Below are 18,953 nucleotides of genomic sequence, written 5' to 3' on the forward strand. Positions count from 1 at the left end.
GAGATTAAGGCGTTAGAAGACAATGCTTATTAATGCTAGTGTCTGCTTATGTGTGTGTATCTCAGATAGCAAAACAACTGTCGTAAGCTGTGCTTCCTTAAATACTTGCAGGTAAGACACCGATGCTATGCAGGGTGCATTTGTGCTGTGTTTTGTGGTCCAGGCAATGATTTGATGAGCATTTCTCGTGGACTTGTTATGTTGTCTGCTGTGTAAGGAAGTAATTGAACTTCGGGTTAATTAGGTTTAATTCTCTAAGTGCCCTCTCACACCTGGACCTTGTTTTGTCTTCAGGCCTGGTGGGCCCGTTAGGTCAGCAAAGGAGGGATATAATTGTATGTACAGCACCATGACGTTACACTGAATTTGCTCCTCTGTCTGGGGCAAACAAAACACGCCTCTGTATTTTCCCAATATCTACATCTCTTTCCAACCGGCACTGAATCTACTGCTTGGCTTCCAGCATATTGCTCTGGCTCGGTGAAGTTATGAAGTAATGAAGGTAGGGGTTCAAGTGCGACTCATCGCGACCTGAGCTTCATTATATTGTGCAAGCACCAATTCAAGGAAATAATGAATTTATATTCAGGGAAGTTTGTTTGAGTTTATTTAAAGAAACAAAACACTCGCATGATTCCTATAATAGCTCGAGCTACTGGTGTATTGCTGGTGCTGACAAAGAGAAAACTCAGACCAGATGGTTTCCAAACAGTGGAACCACCTGGCTCTTCGGCAGTGCCAACTCCCGGTTCTGAAATAGCTCTATTCTCAGAGACTTTGAACTGTATGAAGAAGACCTCCTTGGGCCCAGGAAGAATAGCATTCCAAAATGAGGATTACTAAAGCAAGTTAGAGTACTTTCCCATGTTAACCCCCAACTGACATCTCTCTCTCCTTTTACCCTTAGGATGTTTGTCCCTGCTTATTCCTTTTAGTAACTGTAAAGGCCAGTATTTCTTTATTCCCACGTTGTCTCTTGAGTGTGGAGACTCTTGGTATTTTGGGGAACTTGTTACACTGGGACCTTGTTAATGTCTTCTGGGGTGACAGGCTCCCGTTAGGTCAACAGCGAAGGAAGAAAATAATTGTACTTGCAACACCATTAAATTATACTGATTCATGAAACATCACAGGGAGATAATCCAGACAGTGGATAATCATAATAATGGATGTGCTGATATATGCAATGGTTTTCTAAGTATAAGGATAAAGTTCACTTGGGGGTTTTCTTAAAAAGGATATCATGTTTCCCTATTGAAAGTCAGAAAAGTTGGGAATTTGCAATCGTGTTACAAAACAACGTGTATACCAGGAACAGGAGTGAGAATAGTGATACCAGAAGGGTAGGGGAAAGAGGGAGAGTAGAAAGGAGAAAGGGGAAATGATCTCAATGATCAACACATAACCATACACCCCCCTACAGGGGGAAGAACAACAGAAAACATGGGGGAAGGGAGAGAGTGGTCGGTGTGAGAGAGGAAAATGATAACAATGTACAATCTGTCAGGGGGTTATGAGGGTGTGGGGGCTAGGTGGGGGGAGGAAGAACTGATACCAAAGGCTCAATAGAAAGTAAATGTCTAGAAAAGAATGAGGGCAACATATGTACAAATATGCCTGATTCAATTGATGGATGGATTGTGATAAGAGGTGTTTGAGCCCCCAATAAAATGATTTAAAAACAAAAACAAGGAAAACCCCCCAAAACAACATGTATAAATTGTTGAGTGGAAAAACTAATTTGCTCTGTAAACTTTCACCTCCACCACAATAAACAAAAATATAATCAGAAAAGCTCATTTAAAAGTAAAAATAATAAATAAACTACGAAGTTGCTTAAGCTGGTTTTTTCTGTAGTCATTTAAAAGTTTGTTAAAAACAAAACAAACCCTGTAACCATTAAAAAGAGAAGGCGAGGGGAGGGGAGCAATAGGCCAATAACGACAGGAACAGGGAACTAGCGAGGGATCTAAATATGAGGGAGAGGAGGGGACAGCATTCCTGGTTGTGTTAGACCAATTGAAATGTATCGGAGAGGAATTACTGAGGGGCAAGCGATGGGTAAATATGACAGTAGGTCAGGAGGAAAGGAAAAAAAAATGGAGGAAAGGGCAGGAACGCAAAAAGTATGTATCTAGGCATATAGATATGTGAATATATAAAGATAGGTGTATTTGTAAAACAAGGAAGCAGATGGACTTTAGGCCTCTACTTTAATCTTACCTCAGTACAGGAATGATTTGTTCTAATAATGTGGCAATGTATGATACTCACCTTCCTGACAAAATCTGAAGACAAAATGGGTACATAAGCAAGTGTGGTAAAGAAAGCTGATGGTGCCCGGCTATTAAAAGATACAGTGTTTGGGGTGTTAAAGGCTTGAAGTTAAACAAGCAGCAATCTAGCAGAGAAGCAACAAAGTCCACATGGAAGAAGCACGCCAGCCTGTGTAATAACGGGGCATTGATGGTGATAGGTATCAGAAATTCAAAACCAAGCAACCAAATAGACATGAAGGAGCGTAGACCAAGTGGAGACCAAAAAACACCTGTATGATAATGGGACAGCCCCTCACAGAAGGGCCATACAGATGGGACGATATATCCAGGGTGCAGTATAGCACTGTCGTAACACCTAACTTTTCTCTTGTTCCTTAATATTTTCTCCCCCTACTATTATGGTCTTAGTTTTAGCTCATTAATCCTGTTAGACCTGCATATGTTCATGTGTACAATTAATATTGTTTTATGCATGAAATCCAAGATAGGTGTACCCTTCAGGAATTGTAAAGAATTATGCCCTGAGGGTACGGAAAGGTGTTGGGGGGGAGGGGAATGATGACTATGTTACCCCACTCAAGGGGACCGAATAACAGAATGGCAGGTGAACAGAAACATCGGATGGTGTAAGACAAGGGGAAAAAATGAATAATAATAATATTTAATATAATAACAAGGACTCTTGGAGGGCAGGGTGGGGGAGGGCGGGGGTAAGGGGGAGCTGATACCGAAGAGTGCAAGAAGAAAGAAAGGGTTTTGAAAATGGTGGTGGCAACAATTGTGCAATCATGCTTGATCTAATCGAACTATGGATTGTTATAATATCCATAGCGCTCCCAATAAAATGGAAAAACAACAGACCATTTTATTTAGAAGTAGCTGCCTTAATATGAAGGGGTTCTAGTGGTGCAGTGGTTAAATGTTTGCCTACTAGCTGAAAGGTAGCCGATTTGAAACAAACCAGTCACTTCATAAGAGGAAAGACCTAGTGATATCTTCCTGTGAAGATGATAGCAAAGGAAACCATGTAGGGCAGTTTTAACCTGCTTTTGAGTGGAGCCCTGGTTGCCTAGTGGCTATGTGTTGGGTTGCTAACCACAAGGTTCACAGTTCAAAACCACACGATGATCTGTTGTAGAAAGGCTTTTCCAATCCAATCAGAGGTTTAGTCTTGGAAACCCAAAAAGACAGTTTTACCCTATTCTACAGGGTCACTGTGTGGTAGAATTGACTCACTTGGCAGTGAGTTTAGTTTTTTTGTTACATTATCTTTATGAGCCTGAACCACAATGGCAGTGGGTTTGGGTTTATGGATTTTACTTAGTTATTTCCAAGAAACCATAATTCCCCACAAGAGAATGATCATTACTTCTTATATATTTTTCCCTAATAATTTCCTCTCCACCAGAAGAAAGTGCTTAGTAGTATGAAGTTTCTAGTATGTTACTATGTCAATTTATAAAAATTCCTAGGAGATTTATATTTTAAATAAAGTTCTGTATTAAAGAAATGATCTCTTAAAATTTTAAAGAAAATGACTTATTTAACATCATGATTTTTCTGTATATAAAAAAAATCAATCTTGGAAGCTACCGGGGTAGGTAAAAAGTATTGCTATTCGTTTTCTAGTTTATATATGCATGGATTTGTTTTAAGCAAATTGTGTTTAAACATGGTCTGCAATCAGTGTATGGCTACAGACAAGTTCTCCAGGTAATAAATAAATGTGTCCTAGTCTTGCTAGGGTGCATTCTAAGAAAAGTCCAGTCAAAATTGTGGCTTCCCAGAGATCTGCTGGGCCAGTGGGATTCGAGGCGAGGCTGTCAGCTTAGAGGCTGTGACGTCTGCTTTGGGGGGATCCCAATGGGTACTATCCACAGACTTTTTTCAAGGTGCCCATAAAGGCTTATGAGGAAGACATTTTAAGAAAATGGAAAACTGCACTGGTGAGGAAAAGGCCAGGCCAGTGGCGTGAAGGAGTTCGTTTCCATCACGACAGCGCACCTGCTCCCTCTTTGAGACTAGCAAGGGCCATTCTCAGAACATTTTGCTGGGTAGACACACCCCACTGACTCTACAACCCTGATTTTGCCCCTTCTTTGACTTTTTGTTCCCCCCAATTCAAAGAATATTCAAGAGGAACGTAATTTGAAGCTCTTGAGAAATGTCAAAGGGACATTTTGACGTGCAATTCTTGGGGGGAGTGTTAGAGAGGCGGAAACTCGGCCCTCAGAATTCTACAGACGTAGAGGGAGGTTATGTCAAGAGACAACAGCTTTCCGCGTTGACCATTTTGTTTACTAATGGTTTCTACGACTCCGTAGCAATGCTTTTTGAATTGCCCACATATCCGTGTTATCCGGGTACACATGGAATATAATACAGTTGAATTTCATTTACATCCTTTTTGGTCATTGTCCTCCCTGTCCCTCTCTCCTCTTCCTTTCAGTCTTTTAGAAATGGAAGAAATATATTCTTCTAGGAGAAAAACTGTTTGCTTTTGCCTGATGGAAAATGCTTTGCAGGTGCAGGAGGGTTATTAAAAACAATTTCAATGACCTTATCAATCTGCTAGCAGGCGTATGCAAGAAAAGCAAGGAATCACTGGTCACAGCCATCACCTCTGACACGTGGAGATTAAAGATCGATTATTTTCATTTCCCTGATTTTCCTCTTAGTCTGCCCTATTTGCTTAAAATTTTCATTCTTGATTTTGCCCGTATTGCATTTTCTCAATAAGAAGGTGACTTTTCTTTCTGGATTAACCCATTTCCTATGATTTTATAATTCTGAGTATTCACACAGGGATGCTCCCTGCTGCAATGTACCATTCTGGACCTAATTTCATCTTGCATGATACCTTTGGCTCCAGATATTTTTAGGGATATTCTACTTTGTGGGTTAGGCTATCTCTGAACATTATAGCCGCGTAATGGGATGAGGCTGATTATCCCTCAAGGCTGAACAGTTAAGAGAAAAATGTAATCATTAAAATGTAACCTTAAGAATTCATAAATTGTCTTAATCTCTAGAGGTTATTAAAAAATAAATCAGCAGTAGTCAGGCTCTATGAATCATTTACTCTTCAAGACTACATAACGTATTAGAATATTAATTGTTTCTGCCTCTTTAGTGCCTGAATAGTTAATTGGACGATGCTTTAGTTTTCTGGAAAAACCCATCTTCTTCATCACCAAATACTTAATTTACTGCCCTGAGTAGTTTGCCTTGGAGGACAGGGTGGCAGTCTGTGCTCATGAAGATGTATGGCCGTAGAAACCCACTGGAGCGGTTCCCTGTCCTTAAGGGTTGCTGTGAGTTAGGATCAGCCCAATGGCGTTGGGTTTGGTTTTTGGTCTTTAGAGTAGTTTATAGCTCACACGCAGAATGTGGTTGCTCAGTTACATTTGGTGAAAATCTTGGTGAAAATGTGAATTTGCTTTGGTATGTTTTAGACCCTAATATAGATAATGTTTTCTTTTTGCCTTGAATCAAGATTTCTACCAACACAAGAGTTTTGGCATGTCACTTTATTTCCCAGGCTGTGTTCTTACTCAGAGAAAATCGGAAGGGCCGCTTCTTCCCAAAGACTCTTAAAGAAATGCTCGTAAGCATCTTGTAATGAAAAGTACAAGTGTGTTAAACTTTACTCTGGATGATTATCCCCCGCCCCCCATTTGTGACAGCACAGGTTCCAGTCTAGACAACAAATCAGCTTCAACTTCAAGTCATGCGAGTCTTCTGGAATTCTCTGTTGAGAAGGATTCATTCTGTTCCACCTTCATCTCTGCTTCTTTCTGGACCTTGCTTACATTTTCTTAGCAGTCTGCTACTTTCAATTTTGCTTTTTTAAATTATAAGATGAATTGAAAGATAATGTCTGGGAGATTTATGAGCTCAATGACCACCTCAAACTTCCTCCCTCCATCTATAAAACTGGCTTTAAAATGCGCCCCTGCTAGGGTTTATTTGAAGACTAAATGATGATTGTGTTAGGCTGGGTTGACTAGAGAAACAAATCCAGGACACTCATATATGTGTAAGAGAGAGCTTTCTACTAAAAAGTAATTATATATCAAGCAAACATCCCAGCCCAGTCCTGATCAAGTCCACAAACCTGATACTAGTCCATAATCCCTCTTCAGACTCACGTGGCCACACGCAGTGCTGCAGAATGCAGGAAGCTCAGAATGCAGGCTGTCGATCCAATGGCAGTGGGTGCATTTCCAGGGGCTGGCTGCCATCCTTGCAGCTCAGAGTGGTTCATCAACAGGAAAGTGAAGCAGAGAGAGAGAGGGGAGATCCCCCACTACCCTCTTTATGAGAAGTCCATGGCCAGAAGGAGGTACCATCAGGCTGTAACCTGATTGACAGGTTAAATTCCACCCCTTCACTCTATTTATCAAGTTGATACGAGATTACGTAACTACCACATTAATATATGAAAAGCATTTCATTTATGCATGTCTACTTGATTTTGATCCAAAAAGGATGGAAGGAGTTTCCTAATGTTTTGTAGAACTTTTGGCTCCGGGTGATAGGACATGCTCTCTCGATGCGAGTCCCTGTGAGTTAGTACGTAAGTCATTTATTGTGAGTTAGTAAGTAAGTCATTTACTGTGAGTTAGTGATTAAGTCATTTACTGTGAGTTAGTGATTAAGTCATTTACGTGAGTTAGTGATTAAGTTGGTTCCTGTGAGTTAATAGGCCAGTTCCTGTGAGTTCCTAAGTGGTGAACTGTGAGTTGCCGAACACTTCTTACACATCCTTTGTTTGTTTGGAGTCCCACCCGGGCGCTGCACACACATGTAAAGTGCTGAGCATAGTGTCTGGGACATGCGCGACATTCTCTTGTGGCCGTAAATATTTACTGCTGTCTCAGTTCTCAAGAAAGTGCTGCCAATTCTGTAGAGCAATTGAACGTATTTTTACAAGAGAAAATGGAGGCTCAGTGTGGTTAAAGAACTTAACTCGGGTCATTCAGCTTCTTAAAGACCAAACATACTGCCATCGAGTCTATTTCAACTCTTAGTGACTTAAAGGACATGGTTGACCCGCCCTGGTGGGTGTCCGTGCCTCTTTGTGGCAGCAGAAGGCTGCATCCTGCTCCCTTGAAGCTACTGCTGGTTCACACATTTGGTTAGCAGCCCAGGACATACCCCACCAGGGCTCCTTACAGCTGCCAAGACAGGGCTTAAGATGTATTGGTCCAATTCCTGAGTCTGAGCTATGAACCACTAACCTACCCTTTGGTGTCTGGAGGTGATTTTTAATTAACGTAGTGAGAAATTAATTAAAATGTGCTTCATTAGATATTTGTATGTGTGTTTGGGGGGGGTGGTTTGAATAAAGCATTCCTTTCTATGTTTCTTGCGCAAACTACCTCCGATGTGACAAAGTGGGGTTTCCAACATCCATGGGGCATGGAGGAAGCTGTGACTATCAGAAGATAGCTCGGAATGTGCAAGGAAAGACTCATTTAAGGCTTGGCAAGCTATGAAAATTCTTGTTAACACTTTTTAATTATGTTTGGAAAGGTAATTAAAGGTTTAATTTTACTTAATTAGCCATAAATTAACAAATTATGAGATTAATCTATAAAAAAATCAACTCTGCTTTTGAGTTCCCTTCTTTGATTTAACATTTGCTAAAATTAACTTCCCCTTTTAAAAATGACTCTGAATCAGATTTTCCTTAATACTTGTTTAATTGCCACCTACCATGGTGAGGCTACCCAGTGTTCTGCATTTTAGGTTTTAAAAATACAAAGCTAGATAGTAATCAATCAAGAAATAGTTATTAAGGTTTTATATATGCTCCGCACCAAGCAAAACACAGTGAATTAGAACCTTAAGGTCACGTTTTCCAGTGCCTTAAAATCAACGGAACACTACACGAGGGTGTTGTCGTGGACTAAAATTTGCAAATCCGACTCAAAGTTCTACTTGTAGTTTTAAAAGGGTGCCGTCCTCATTGTCTCCCTTTGAAGACTTGTAAAGTTGCCATCCCTGCCCTAAAAGGTAATGAAATCGTCACTTTTGCTGAATTAGGTAGAGACTTTTCAGCGCAGGAAACACAGAGCAGAGTAATATGAATGAATATTAAATGCTTCTGTAGATTTCAGGCTCCTGTTAACCACCTTCTGACAAAGTGAGATGCTTTGTGGCTGAAACATGTTCTCCTAGGCTTTCCCCTGGGCCCTGGATGCTTCCATTGGATACCTAAAACCTCCTTGATTTCCAAAGTTCTTGTCAGGTGCCCTGAGCTGACTCAGCAACTCGGATCCAACAGAGCGAAACACCGCCTGGTGCCGCGCCATCCTCACAGCCATTCACGTCTGTGCTTGGGCCCATTGTTGCGAGCACTGTGTAAATCTAGCTTCCAAAGGTTTTCCTCTTTTATTTGCTGACCTCTCCTTTCCCAAGCATGATGTCCTCCTTCAGGAACTAGTCCTTGCTGATAGCACGTTCGAAGTACTTGGCACAAAGACTTGCCATCCTCAGCATGACAAGGATGCTCGTACTTCTTCCAAGACAGTTTTGTTCGTTCTCCTGGCAATCCATGGCAGGTTCCATAGTCTTTGTCCAAACCGTGATTTAAATCTGCTGGTTCTTCCTCAGTCTTCCTTTTTCATTGTCTGGTTTTTACATGCACAGGAGGCGATTGAAATTACCATGCCCACTTGAGTCCTCAAAAACGAAGCTTGCTTTCTGACCTATCAAAGGCATCCTTTGAGGAGATTTGCCCAGTACAGGGTGCCATTTGACTTCCTGATGGTTGTTTCCATGGGCCTTACAATGGGCCTTACGTACAATGAAGTGCTCGATAATGTCGACATTTCCTCCGTTTGTCATCATGCTGCGTATTGGTCCAGTTGTGAGGGTTTTGGTTTTCTGTATGCGGAAGTGTCGTTCGCTGGGAAGGCTGTAGTCTTTCTTCTTCATCAGCAAGTGCTTAAAATTCTCTCCCCTTTCCGCAAGCAAGGTGGTGTCCCCGGCATATTGCAGGCTGCTCCTGAGCCTTCCTCCTATCCTGACGTATTCTTCCTCATATAGCTCCGCTTCGTCAATCGCGGGGTTTGTTCAGCATACAGGTATAACGAGAAGTGTGGTCGAAGGGTACACTGCAGATCTCTCCTGAGTCTGACGTGCACAACACCCCCTTGTTCTGTTCCAGTGACTACCTCTTGGTCTATGTACAGACTCTGCAAGAGCACAATGGAAGGTTCTGGAATTCCCATTCTTTGCAATATTATCCATAATGTGTTATGATCCACTCAGTTAAGTGCTTTTGTACAGTCAATAAAACACAGGTAAACTTCTAAAGTTAAATTCATAATGGACAGAAACCCGATATTATTTTACTGTGTTAACTGTGATGTGTCTGATAGTAACAGGTCTGTTGTTTTCCATGTCTCACAGCGCACATTAGATAATCCTTTCAAATAAAGCAAAACTAACATGATGATAATCATGCTGGACATTTGTACAAATAGGTTATATTTTCCAAACTGTCTTCCTTTGATTTATCTCATTCAATGCTATCCACAACCTGGCTTGGTCCGCAGGTACTAGAATCCCTGTTTACTAAAACCAAACCAAACTCACGGCTTCCAAGTCAATTCTGACTCATCTGGACCCTGTAGGACAGGTGTGGAACTGCAGGACTGCCCCCGTGGGTGTCCAGGGCTATAATTTTTGGAAAGCCCCCATCTTTCTCCTGCAGAGGATCTCTGATTAGAGAAGAGTGAATTTTGATTTACAGAACCAGAGCTTCTAACCCGTTCAGTCCAGTTCAACTCCCTGCTGAGAACTTGCCTTTCCACCCCAGATGTACTGGATGAAAACCTGTCTTTACTACTGTAAAGGTGATCCTTATTTGTACATCAGCACTATAAGACTCACCTGGGGCCATATAATAAGAATCACCTGGGGAGCTTGTTAAACAAAATTCCAATTCCGTAAATTTGGAGTGGAAATGCAAATTCTCAGAAAGGGGTCTGACTGTAATGAACTGATTCAAAACCTTGCAGAGAATTTACAAGACCTGTGATGTGATTGGCAGTTAATGAGCATTCCAGACTTTTGTTCACGAAAGCTGTTCTATTTTCATGATGCAGTTTGTTGTTTTTGCAAATTGTAAAATCTTATAGCAGGAGTAGGAAGAACCAGAGAACTGAAGTAAAAGAAGTTCACTTGTTAATAGTTGTTGGAATGCCGTACATGTATATAGATACATTGTAGGAATGATGGGAGGGTGCTTTTAATGAGAAGTATTTTGATTGGATAGCACTTAAATCACTGTCATTAAGTCAATTCTGATTCCAAGTAGCCATGTATGGATATACCGTTTCCTTGAAAATAAGACAGTGTCTTATATTAGTTTTTGCTCCCAAAGATGTGGTAGATCTTATTTTCAGGGGATATGTTATTTTTCCATGAAGAAGAATACGGTACACATTTATTGCTTATTATTTTATTAAAAGAGACCTCGCACTTCCTGTCTGCTCCAGCTGCGCTGCGGCCAACAGTGAGTGTAGTGCAGTGGCGCCCACCGCTACAGTCCAGAGTCTAGGGTTACGGTAGCTTCAGGGGGCCATATTTTCAGGGAGGTCTTATTTTCTTTTAATATGCTTTGAATTTATCTGCTAATATTTTGTTGAGGTTTTTGCATCTGTCTTCAAAAGGGATATTCGTCTATGGTTTCCTTACTTGGAAATGTCATCATGTGTCTTTAATATCAGGATGATGGAAGAATCTTCCTTGATTCCATGCTTTGCGTGACTCTCTGTTGGCTTCCTTATTAGCAAGTGGTAGCCAGATGGTGGTCAGCAGCTCCAGACTTACAGCTTACCAAACTATCCAGACTGTAGCAAACAGCCCTCTTTTCCCCAAAGTTCCTTCCATGAATGGAGAATCATGGCCACATAGTGGATTGTGGATCTTCCCAGATCCAGGGTTACAGTGTAATCATTGGCTGGATGGGATCGTGTTTTGAGGGTAAAGAAAACCCGAAGTTAGAAAGAAAAATCTTTGTGCTTCCCTCTCTTCTGATATATGATTATAGCCATGTGCCATTCAGAATCCTACTATGCATGATCAGGGAGCCATCACATGTAATTTTAAATTGAGGCCCATCTCTAGAAAAGCACATTGTATCTGGTGGAGGATCAGCAACAGGCTTCCATGAGATGGATTGACAAAAGTCGCAACAATGGGCTCAAACCTACCAATGCTTGTGAAGGTGGTACAGGGCAGGGTGATGTTGTCTTCTATTATAGATGAGGTCACCAGGAGTAGGAGCCAATCCAGTTGTGAGTAACAGAACCAACAACAACAACAACAGATAAATAGGATGTATGTGAGTGGGAGGATAGAAAAGACAGGGACTGTTTAATTGATCAATAGCTCCTTGTATGTAGTAGGATGTGTGGGTGGGTTGGTCCTTGAGTTCCTGCTGAGAACAGGAAGTTAGACATATCTCCTACCATTTGTGAAAGGAATGTTCATCTTTTAACACTCTGCAGATGATTTGAAGAGCTAATTGTGCACCCTTCAAAACTAGTCACTTAACTAAGGACACTCAAATCTAATAATTCCTCGATGTCTTACGAATGCGAAAAGCACTGTGGATGGCCATCCATTCAAAGCCCAGGCTTGTGGGATTCAATGGTTTTCCTTCTTACTTCTTGCTTTGGGAATTTCATGGAGACGCTGCGGGACAGAGCAGGGTTTCCTAGGCTTCATCTTCCTGGGGTTGATCTCCAGGTATTTTCTCCTTCAGGGCCACGGGGTGGGTTTGAACCACCAACCTATCACTTCGGGGAAAAAAAAAAAAAGCAAATGACTCCCAAATAACAATAAACCAACAGCAAAAAGAATTTGTGCATGCTTCCTTCGTTGATGTCGGTATTTGGGATGTTAGACCATGCCTGGTAGGTTTCACCATTGTGATTGCTGTCACAGTCTTCGTGTTTTATAGTTTTTCACTTAGTATTCTGAGCCGTACTGTTTACTTCAAACAAGCTCCCTAGCTTTCCTGCTTAGGAGGCGTAAGGCACTGGGGAGGCACTGGTTTGGGTGTCCACACACATGCTGTGAGGTGGAGGGGGTTAGAAGGCGAATCTCCTTCAGTCCTTTTTCCAGAAGCCAAATAATCCCGTTTATTTGACCTTTTCTTCATGGAAGTAGTAAACATAGGATGTTAGTATTTTTAACAAATTAAATGAAAATAAGGAGCGAAAACGAGATATTCTTAAACTAGGAGTGGTGGAGAGTGTCTAGACCTCTGTATTCGGTATAATTGGGGGTTTATTCTTTTTCTCCTCAGCTCTTGTGAGACAATAAACTCTTTATTTCAGAAGCCTCAGGGACAGTAATGTCTGAGAGCATGAGGACGTAAATATAGGTGTGACTAAACACAAGCAGCCACTGGATGCGCTCAGCCAAAAGAACTTCTCAGCCGTTTAGAGAAAGCTACAATTTTTGAAACGTATTTTGTGTACTCCCTTAAACATGGTAAGTACTAATGGAAGTGTTAGTTGGAGGCTGGTAAATGTGAGTAAAAAGGAGTCCTGGTGCTTGGATGCGAAGTGATAGGTTGGTGGTTCAAACCCACCCCGTGGCCCTGAAGGAGAAAATACCTGGAGATCAACCCCAGGAAGATGAAGCCTAGGAAACCCTGCTCTGTCCCGCAGCGTCTCCATGAATTGGCATTGGCATTAGCATGGTGGTGCAAAGCAACAGCTGTGAACAGAACATGAGATTTTACATGGGTTACCACAAATGGTTTCCGTTTTAAAAACATATTTAGGCTTTTAAAATATAAAATCAGCCCAAGTGATGCAGCCATTGCAGTCATGAACATGCAGAACATTCCACTGTGGGAATAGTGCACATCACTATTCTAATAGGAGACGGGGATCTGTAAGATTCAGCATTGGCTAGTCCAGTTCCCCGAGGAAATTGTAAAAGCTAGCCTCACTGGCTTGCAATGAGAAAAGACATACTTTGAAATGTCTGAAGAATCGTCGGTACCTCGGCAGACAGTGTGCTAAGGACATGTGCCACAGGGGTTTGAATCTCGGTGGTTGCTTGTGGTGGAGGTAGCTCCGGCTCACGGTACATTACATACAACAGAACGACGCATTGCTAGCTTTCCCGTGTCCGCTTCCCGACCATGGGTTGAAACCACTGTGTGTGTTGGGTGCCCTGGGAGCCTAGTAAGGAGCCCTGGCCGCATAGTCCTTAACGTGTTGGGCGGCTAATTGAAAGGGCAGCGGTACTTGGAAGCCACAAGTGGGTCCTCAAGGGAAAGATGAGGCTTTCTACTCCCATAAAGCGTTCCCGTCTCAGGAACCCGCAGTGATCATTCCACACTTTCCTATAGGCCCACCTTGAGTCAGCAGTGCGGGTAGCCTAGTAGGTTATGGGTTGGGCTGCTAACCGTGAGGCCAGCAGTTGGAAACCACCAGCTGCCCTCTGGGAGGAATATGAGGTTTTCTACTCCCGTAAAGAGTTATGGGTCCTTGCATGTCTCTCTGGACAAGATAGGCGGGATGAATGATCCAGAGGAGAGAACAATGGGACCAATGGTTACCGGGAGTGGGGGGGAGACACGGGAGAGGGAGAGATGGGGGGAAAAGGAAGGGGATGCCAACAAACCCAGGGACAAGGGAAGACTAAGTGATCTAAAATTGATGGCGAGGAGGCCATAGGATGCTTGGGAAGGCTGATCAAGGGCAATGTAGCTGAGAGGAATTACCAGAACCCCATTGAAGGCCCAACGTGATAGTGGGATGGGAGGAAATAGAGGAAAGAACTAGGAGGCAAAGGACATTTATAGAGGTCTAAATACAGGCATGTATATATATGTACGAATGTTTACCATATATACTTGAGTCTAAGCCAATCCGACTATCAGGTGCGCGAGGCACCTAATTTTACCACAAAAACTGCATTAAAAATGTGCTGAAAAACTTGGCTTATACACGAGTATATATGGTATATACAATGACGGGAATAGATCTAGGTACATATAATTATTTATAAAGCATTATGGTAGTGGATGGACATTGGGCCTCCCTCAATGCAAAAACAATTTGTTTTATTAACACGGTGCTCTGTGATGTTTACGTTCCCTGACATTATTGCTGAAGACAAAGTGGGTGAATATGCAAATGTGGTGAGGAAGGCTGATGGTGCAGCCGGTTATCAAAAGACAGCCTCTGGGATCTTAAAGGCTTGAAGATAAACAAGCGGCCATCTAGCTGAGAAGCAATAAAGCCCACATGGAAGAAGCACACCAGCCCCTGTGAACATGAGGTGTTGATGGGATCAGGTATCAGGCATCAAAGGCCCAGAACAAAACAAACAAACAAAAATCATATCAATGGGAATGGGGGTGGGGGGGTGGACAGAGTGGAGACCCAAAGCCCATCAGTAGTCAATTGGACATCCCCTGTCAGAAGGGCCACAAGGAAGAGAAGAGCCAGTCAGGGTGCAGTGTAGCATCGACGAAACATTCAACCTTCCTCTAGTTTTTTAATGGGTCCCTCCAATCTCCCACTACCATGACCTCAATTCTATGTCACAAATCTGACTAGACCAGAACATGTACACTGGTACAGATAAGAGCTCGCAACACAGTAATCCAGGACAGATAAACCCCTCAGGACCCATAAGGGGAGCAGCCATATTAGGAGAGTAAGGGGGAGAAAGGAGTGAAGGGGAACTGATCACAAAGATCAACTCATGGCCCCCATCCAGGGGGACGGACAGCAGAAAAGTGGGTGGAATGAGACAGAAGTCGGTGTAAAATATATTTTAAAAAAAAGAATAATTGATGAATTATCAAGGGGGCATGGGGAAAGGAAGGTGGGGAGAGAGGGGGCAAAATGAGGAGCAGATGCCAGGAGCTCAAGTAGAAAGAAACTGTTTTCAAAAAGGTGTGAGCTACATAGGTACAGATGTGTTTGACAAAATGGATATATGTATGGGTTGTGATAAGAGCTGTGAAGAGCCTCCAGTAAAATAAAATTAAGATTTAAAAGAAAAAGTTACAGTCCCTGAAACCCACAGGGACAGTTGTACCCTGCCCTACAAGGTCGCTGTGAGTCAGTGTTGCACCGAGTCTCAAGTTTTTGCTTCAAACTTCCAGGGCTCATTTCCTAGCACCGTCACGGGTCCCCTTGTTTTGTGATCCATGAGGGTCTTTATAGGCTAATGTTCAGAAGGAGCTCCCTGGGCCTTTCTCCCTAATTTTCATCTGGAGGCTCTGCTACGACCTGCCTATCTTGGGAGATCCTCCTGGTATTTGAAAAATCTGTGGTTCAACTTGCAGGGTCATCGCAGCGTGTAAGCCACCACAGTATGACCAACTGTTGGACAGATGGTGCTTTTGATCTTGACGCATAGCCTATCGTATAAGTACCTTCGCAATTACTTATATACTAGACGTCAGGCAGTGTAACATTACACAAGCATATCCATGTGCTTTGTTTTATGAACTAGAATGCAAACTTCCTATGGAGAGGGCTAGCTGTTGGTGATTCTGTATGTTTACCTCCTCTGTAGGGCAATCCAAGCTCAAAAGGTTCCTTTTGGACATCAAAGCAGATGAGATCACCTTGTTTTCCCCTTAATAGCAGTAATAATCTTAATGATAATAATAACTATGATGGAGCACTTATTGGCCTACCCTGCTAGGTCGTAATACTAAGTCATTTGGCCTCATCTTTGTTGCTGTTAGCTGCCATCCACTCGACCTTCAACTCAAGGGAGCCTCAGCTTCAGAACACAATGCTGCTCAGTCCCACCCCAGCCCCATGCTTGGTGGGGGAATCAGGCCTTTGTGATCCATAGGGAATTCACTGGCTGGTTGTTGAAAGTAGACTGCCCTGGCTTTTCTAGCCTATCTTCGTCTGAAGCATTGCTGAAACCCCTCCAGGGTCATCGCAGCACACGAACTTTTGTAGACACATTGGCCAGGAGTGAAATGTGGGTTTCCAACAGAGAAGGTGAGAACTTGACCCTGGAACCACCATTACCCCTGATCCTATTCTTACAGTCTCGAAAAGTAGGCAGCAGGATGGTTGATGATATCCTCATGACCATCACCATCTGACAAATGAGATCGAGACACAGTAGTGACCCATGCAGTCAGCAGAGGAGCTGGGGTACAAGTCCGGCTCGGGAGTTGGTTTGTGCCTCATTCTGCACAGAGCTGGGTCTGACGTGCCTTCTACCAGCCTTAGAAGCTTCTTGGGCTCAAGGCTCATCCTGACTGGGATTTACACTTCCTTGGCTTTGTTTAATTTTTCTTCATTTTTGTCCTCCCTTCTCTTAGGTGAAGTACAAGAGAGATTTTGAAGAAAGCAAGGGGAGAGGCTTCAGCATAGTGACGGACACCCCGGAACTACAGAGGCTGAAGAGGACTCAGGAACAAATCAGTAACGTAGGTGACTTTACGCAGTGGCGTCATAGCGCAGCCTGTGTTTCTGAATGAGCACGTGAGCCTGGGGACTTGGGAGTGTTCTTATGGCTGCGGTATGCGTGTGGTACTCGGTGCACTGAAACACGTTGCCAGTGTTACCCGGTATGCCAACGTCCTACCTTGGTTTTCATCACAGTTATCTGGAGCCGAAGGCTTCGGTTGTCCGTATGAGGAACACATGTGTGTTCAGACAATGGTACTAAGGGTCTATTATAACCTGCTTGTTCTATTTTGAATGGCTCTCAGCTTTTGAGAATTTCTGTAGTAGAATTTCCTAATTAGTTATAAAAACCTCATGGTTACTTTTGGCTGTAGATAAGCTTGCAAAATGCATATGTAAGATTGGGAATCTTGAAACCATTTATTTGCTAATTATGTTTCTCTTAATACTTTGTTAGATATGTGTTTAAGGGAGGTGTTATACCTGCTTTTAAAAATAAGCATTGTGGACACCCACAAACAGAAGTTCAAAGCATGCTGAAGGTTCAAAAGTATTAGTTCTGTACTTAATCGAAGTAGATAAGCAGCTCCTCCTGATAATGCCAACGTCCTACCTTGGTTTTCATCACAGTTATCTGGAGCCGAAGGCTCCAGTTGTCCGTAGTTTTCTTCCAAAATATAATAAGCATGTCAAAAAGTATTTTCATTACAGGAAAAAAAGACATATATTAGTCACCCAACAGAAAATGGAAATTAATATCAACAGTTATCTGTGTGATAGAAAATTATGAGCAAACAAGTGAAAATAATATTTTTCATGGGATGTGTATTTTGTGTGTTATTTGTACCATCATTAAACATTTTATATCTAGATTTTATAAATAAAGTAGCTTGAATGTCCAGGAAATATTTTATTAACAGATGGTTTTGCCCACTGATATGTCGCTGTCATCATGGTGCATGTAGGTGACAATTGAGATAGGCCAGGTTATAATTTAAGACAAGTAGTATTGGTCAGAAGCTCAATAATGGAATTATTTAATGTATCAATTTCTTAAGGAGGTAAAAATTTGCTTTGCCATACTTTCCCACTTTTTCAAGTGAACATTTTATATTGAGAGGATTTTTTTTCCTTTGAGAAGGGAGGATTGAACTTTAAGGATGTATGACTAAGTCCTCAGTCTTTATAGTAGACCTGCCCAGCAGCCACCGATCATCAATACTGACGCCTGCTCCTCGCCTGCCTGCCTTTTCATTCGCTCCTTCAACCAACAGTGTACATTCACTCTTTCCAGTGACAATGCAGTTTAGCTTTATATGCGATTGACAGTTACATTGAGTAGCATTTCTGCCCTTGGGTTATCTTTGGAGAACTTTTTTTTTTAATTAGAAAAATGCTGCAGAAAGCAAAATTTTATAATAAATCTTCAACTCTATCACAACCATTGATTAACAAACAACAACAAACATAACTACTTAAAGAATCCCACAGGACACCTGACCTAAGGATTGCAGTTGGTTTCAAGGTAAGTAGTTTTACTTATATTCAAATTAAGTCAATATTCATATTTAATATAAAGACTGATAATTTCACCAACCTTTATCATTAGCAGGGATATACATTTTATTCAATCCCAGAGATCATTTGCAGATGCATTCTTAATTACACCAACCCCCCTATAATACAGGTACGTATTTATATTTATTGTTTACCTAGCCATATATGTAAAATACCATTTAGATGGAGTGTGTCATTTAAATGAAACCTTTTCTTTAAAGCAACCGTTTGCATGGTCTTGATGTTAAAAATCATAGCAATCTTAAAAGTAGTTCCTTTAGTCATATTAGTGTTCAAATAGCAGTAAAATCCAGATTTCACATCTTACTCTTAGGGACCTGTACCCAAATAAACCAGAAAACTAAACGCACTGCCACTGAGTCCATTCTAACTCATGGGGATTCTATAGTACGGTGTGAAACCCCTCCATAGAGTTGCATAGGCTGCAAGATTTTTACAGACGCTGTCTGTCTCATCCTTCTCCTTCAGAGTGACTGGTGGGTTTGAACAGCTAACCTTTGGGTTGGCAACCCCACAACCTCACTGCACTACCAGAGCACCTGACCGGAATAGGCCCGGCTGTTAAATATTCTGAGGATGAATCTATTAGTCATTTCTAAGGCTGCAATTTAATGAACAGTTTCCTCCCAGGCTTCCGTATCACTCAGGAATATTTTTCTCT

At 42.0% G+C, this 18,953-nt stretch overlaps 1 protein-coding gene across 3 annotated transcripts in view; it reads left to right on the forward strand.

Moving 5' to 3' along the window:
• NEBL (nebulette) overlaps positions 1 to 18,953 on the forward strand; it is a 463,302-nt gene that overhangs the window by 236,056 nt on the left and 208,293 nt on the right. For 2 of the 3 annotated variants that reach the window (XM_013006778.2, XM_045300220.1), the window contains exon 3: positions 16,627 to 16,734. In XM_013006778.2, the coding sequence (XP_012862232.1) occupies positions 16,627 to 16,734 (108 nt within the window). Of the gene's footprint in view, positions 1 to 16,626; positions 16,735 to 16,770; positions 18,240 to 18,323; positions 18,402 to 18,953 lie in introns of those variants that run through there. The other variant, XM_045300212.1, reaches the window with a different exon arrangement.

This window comes from Echinops telfairi, unplaced genomic scaffold (genome assembly GCF_000313985.2).
Source record: "Echinops telfairi isolate 266 unplaced genomic scaffold, ASM31398v2 ScPeMD7_7461;HRSCAF=8499, whole genome shotgun sequence".
In the NCBI taxonomy this organism is placed as follows: domain Eukaryota; kingdom Metazoa; phylum Chordata; class Mammalia; order Afrosoricida; family Tenrecidae; genus Echinops; species Echinops telfairi.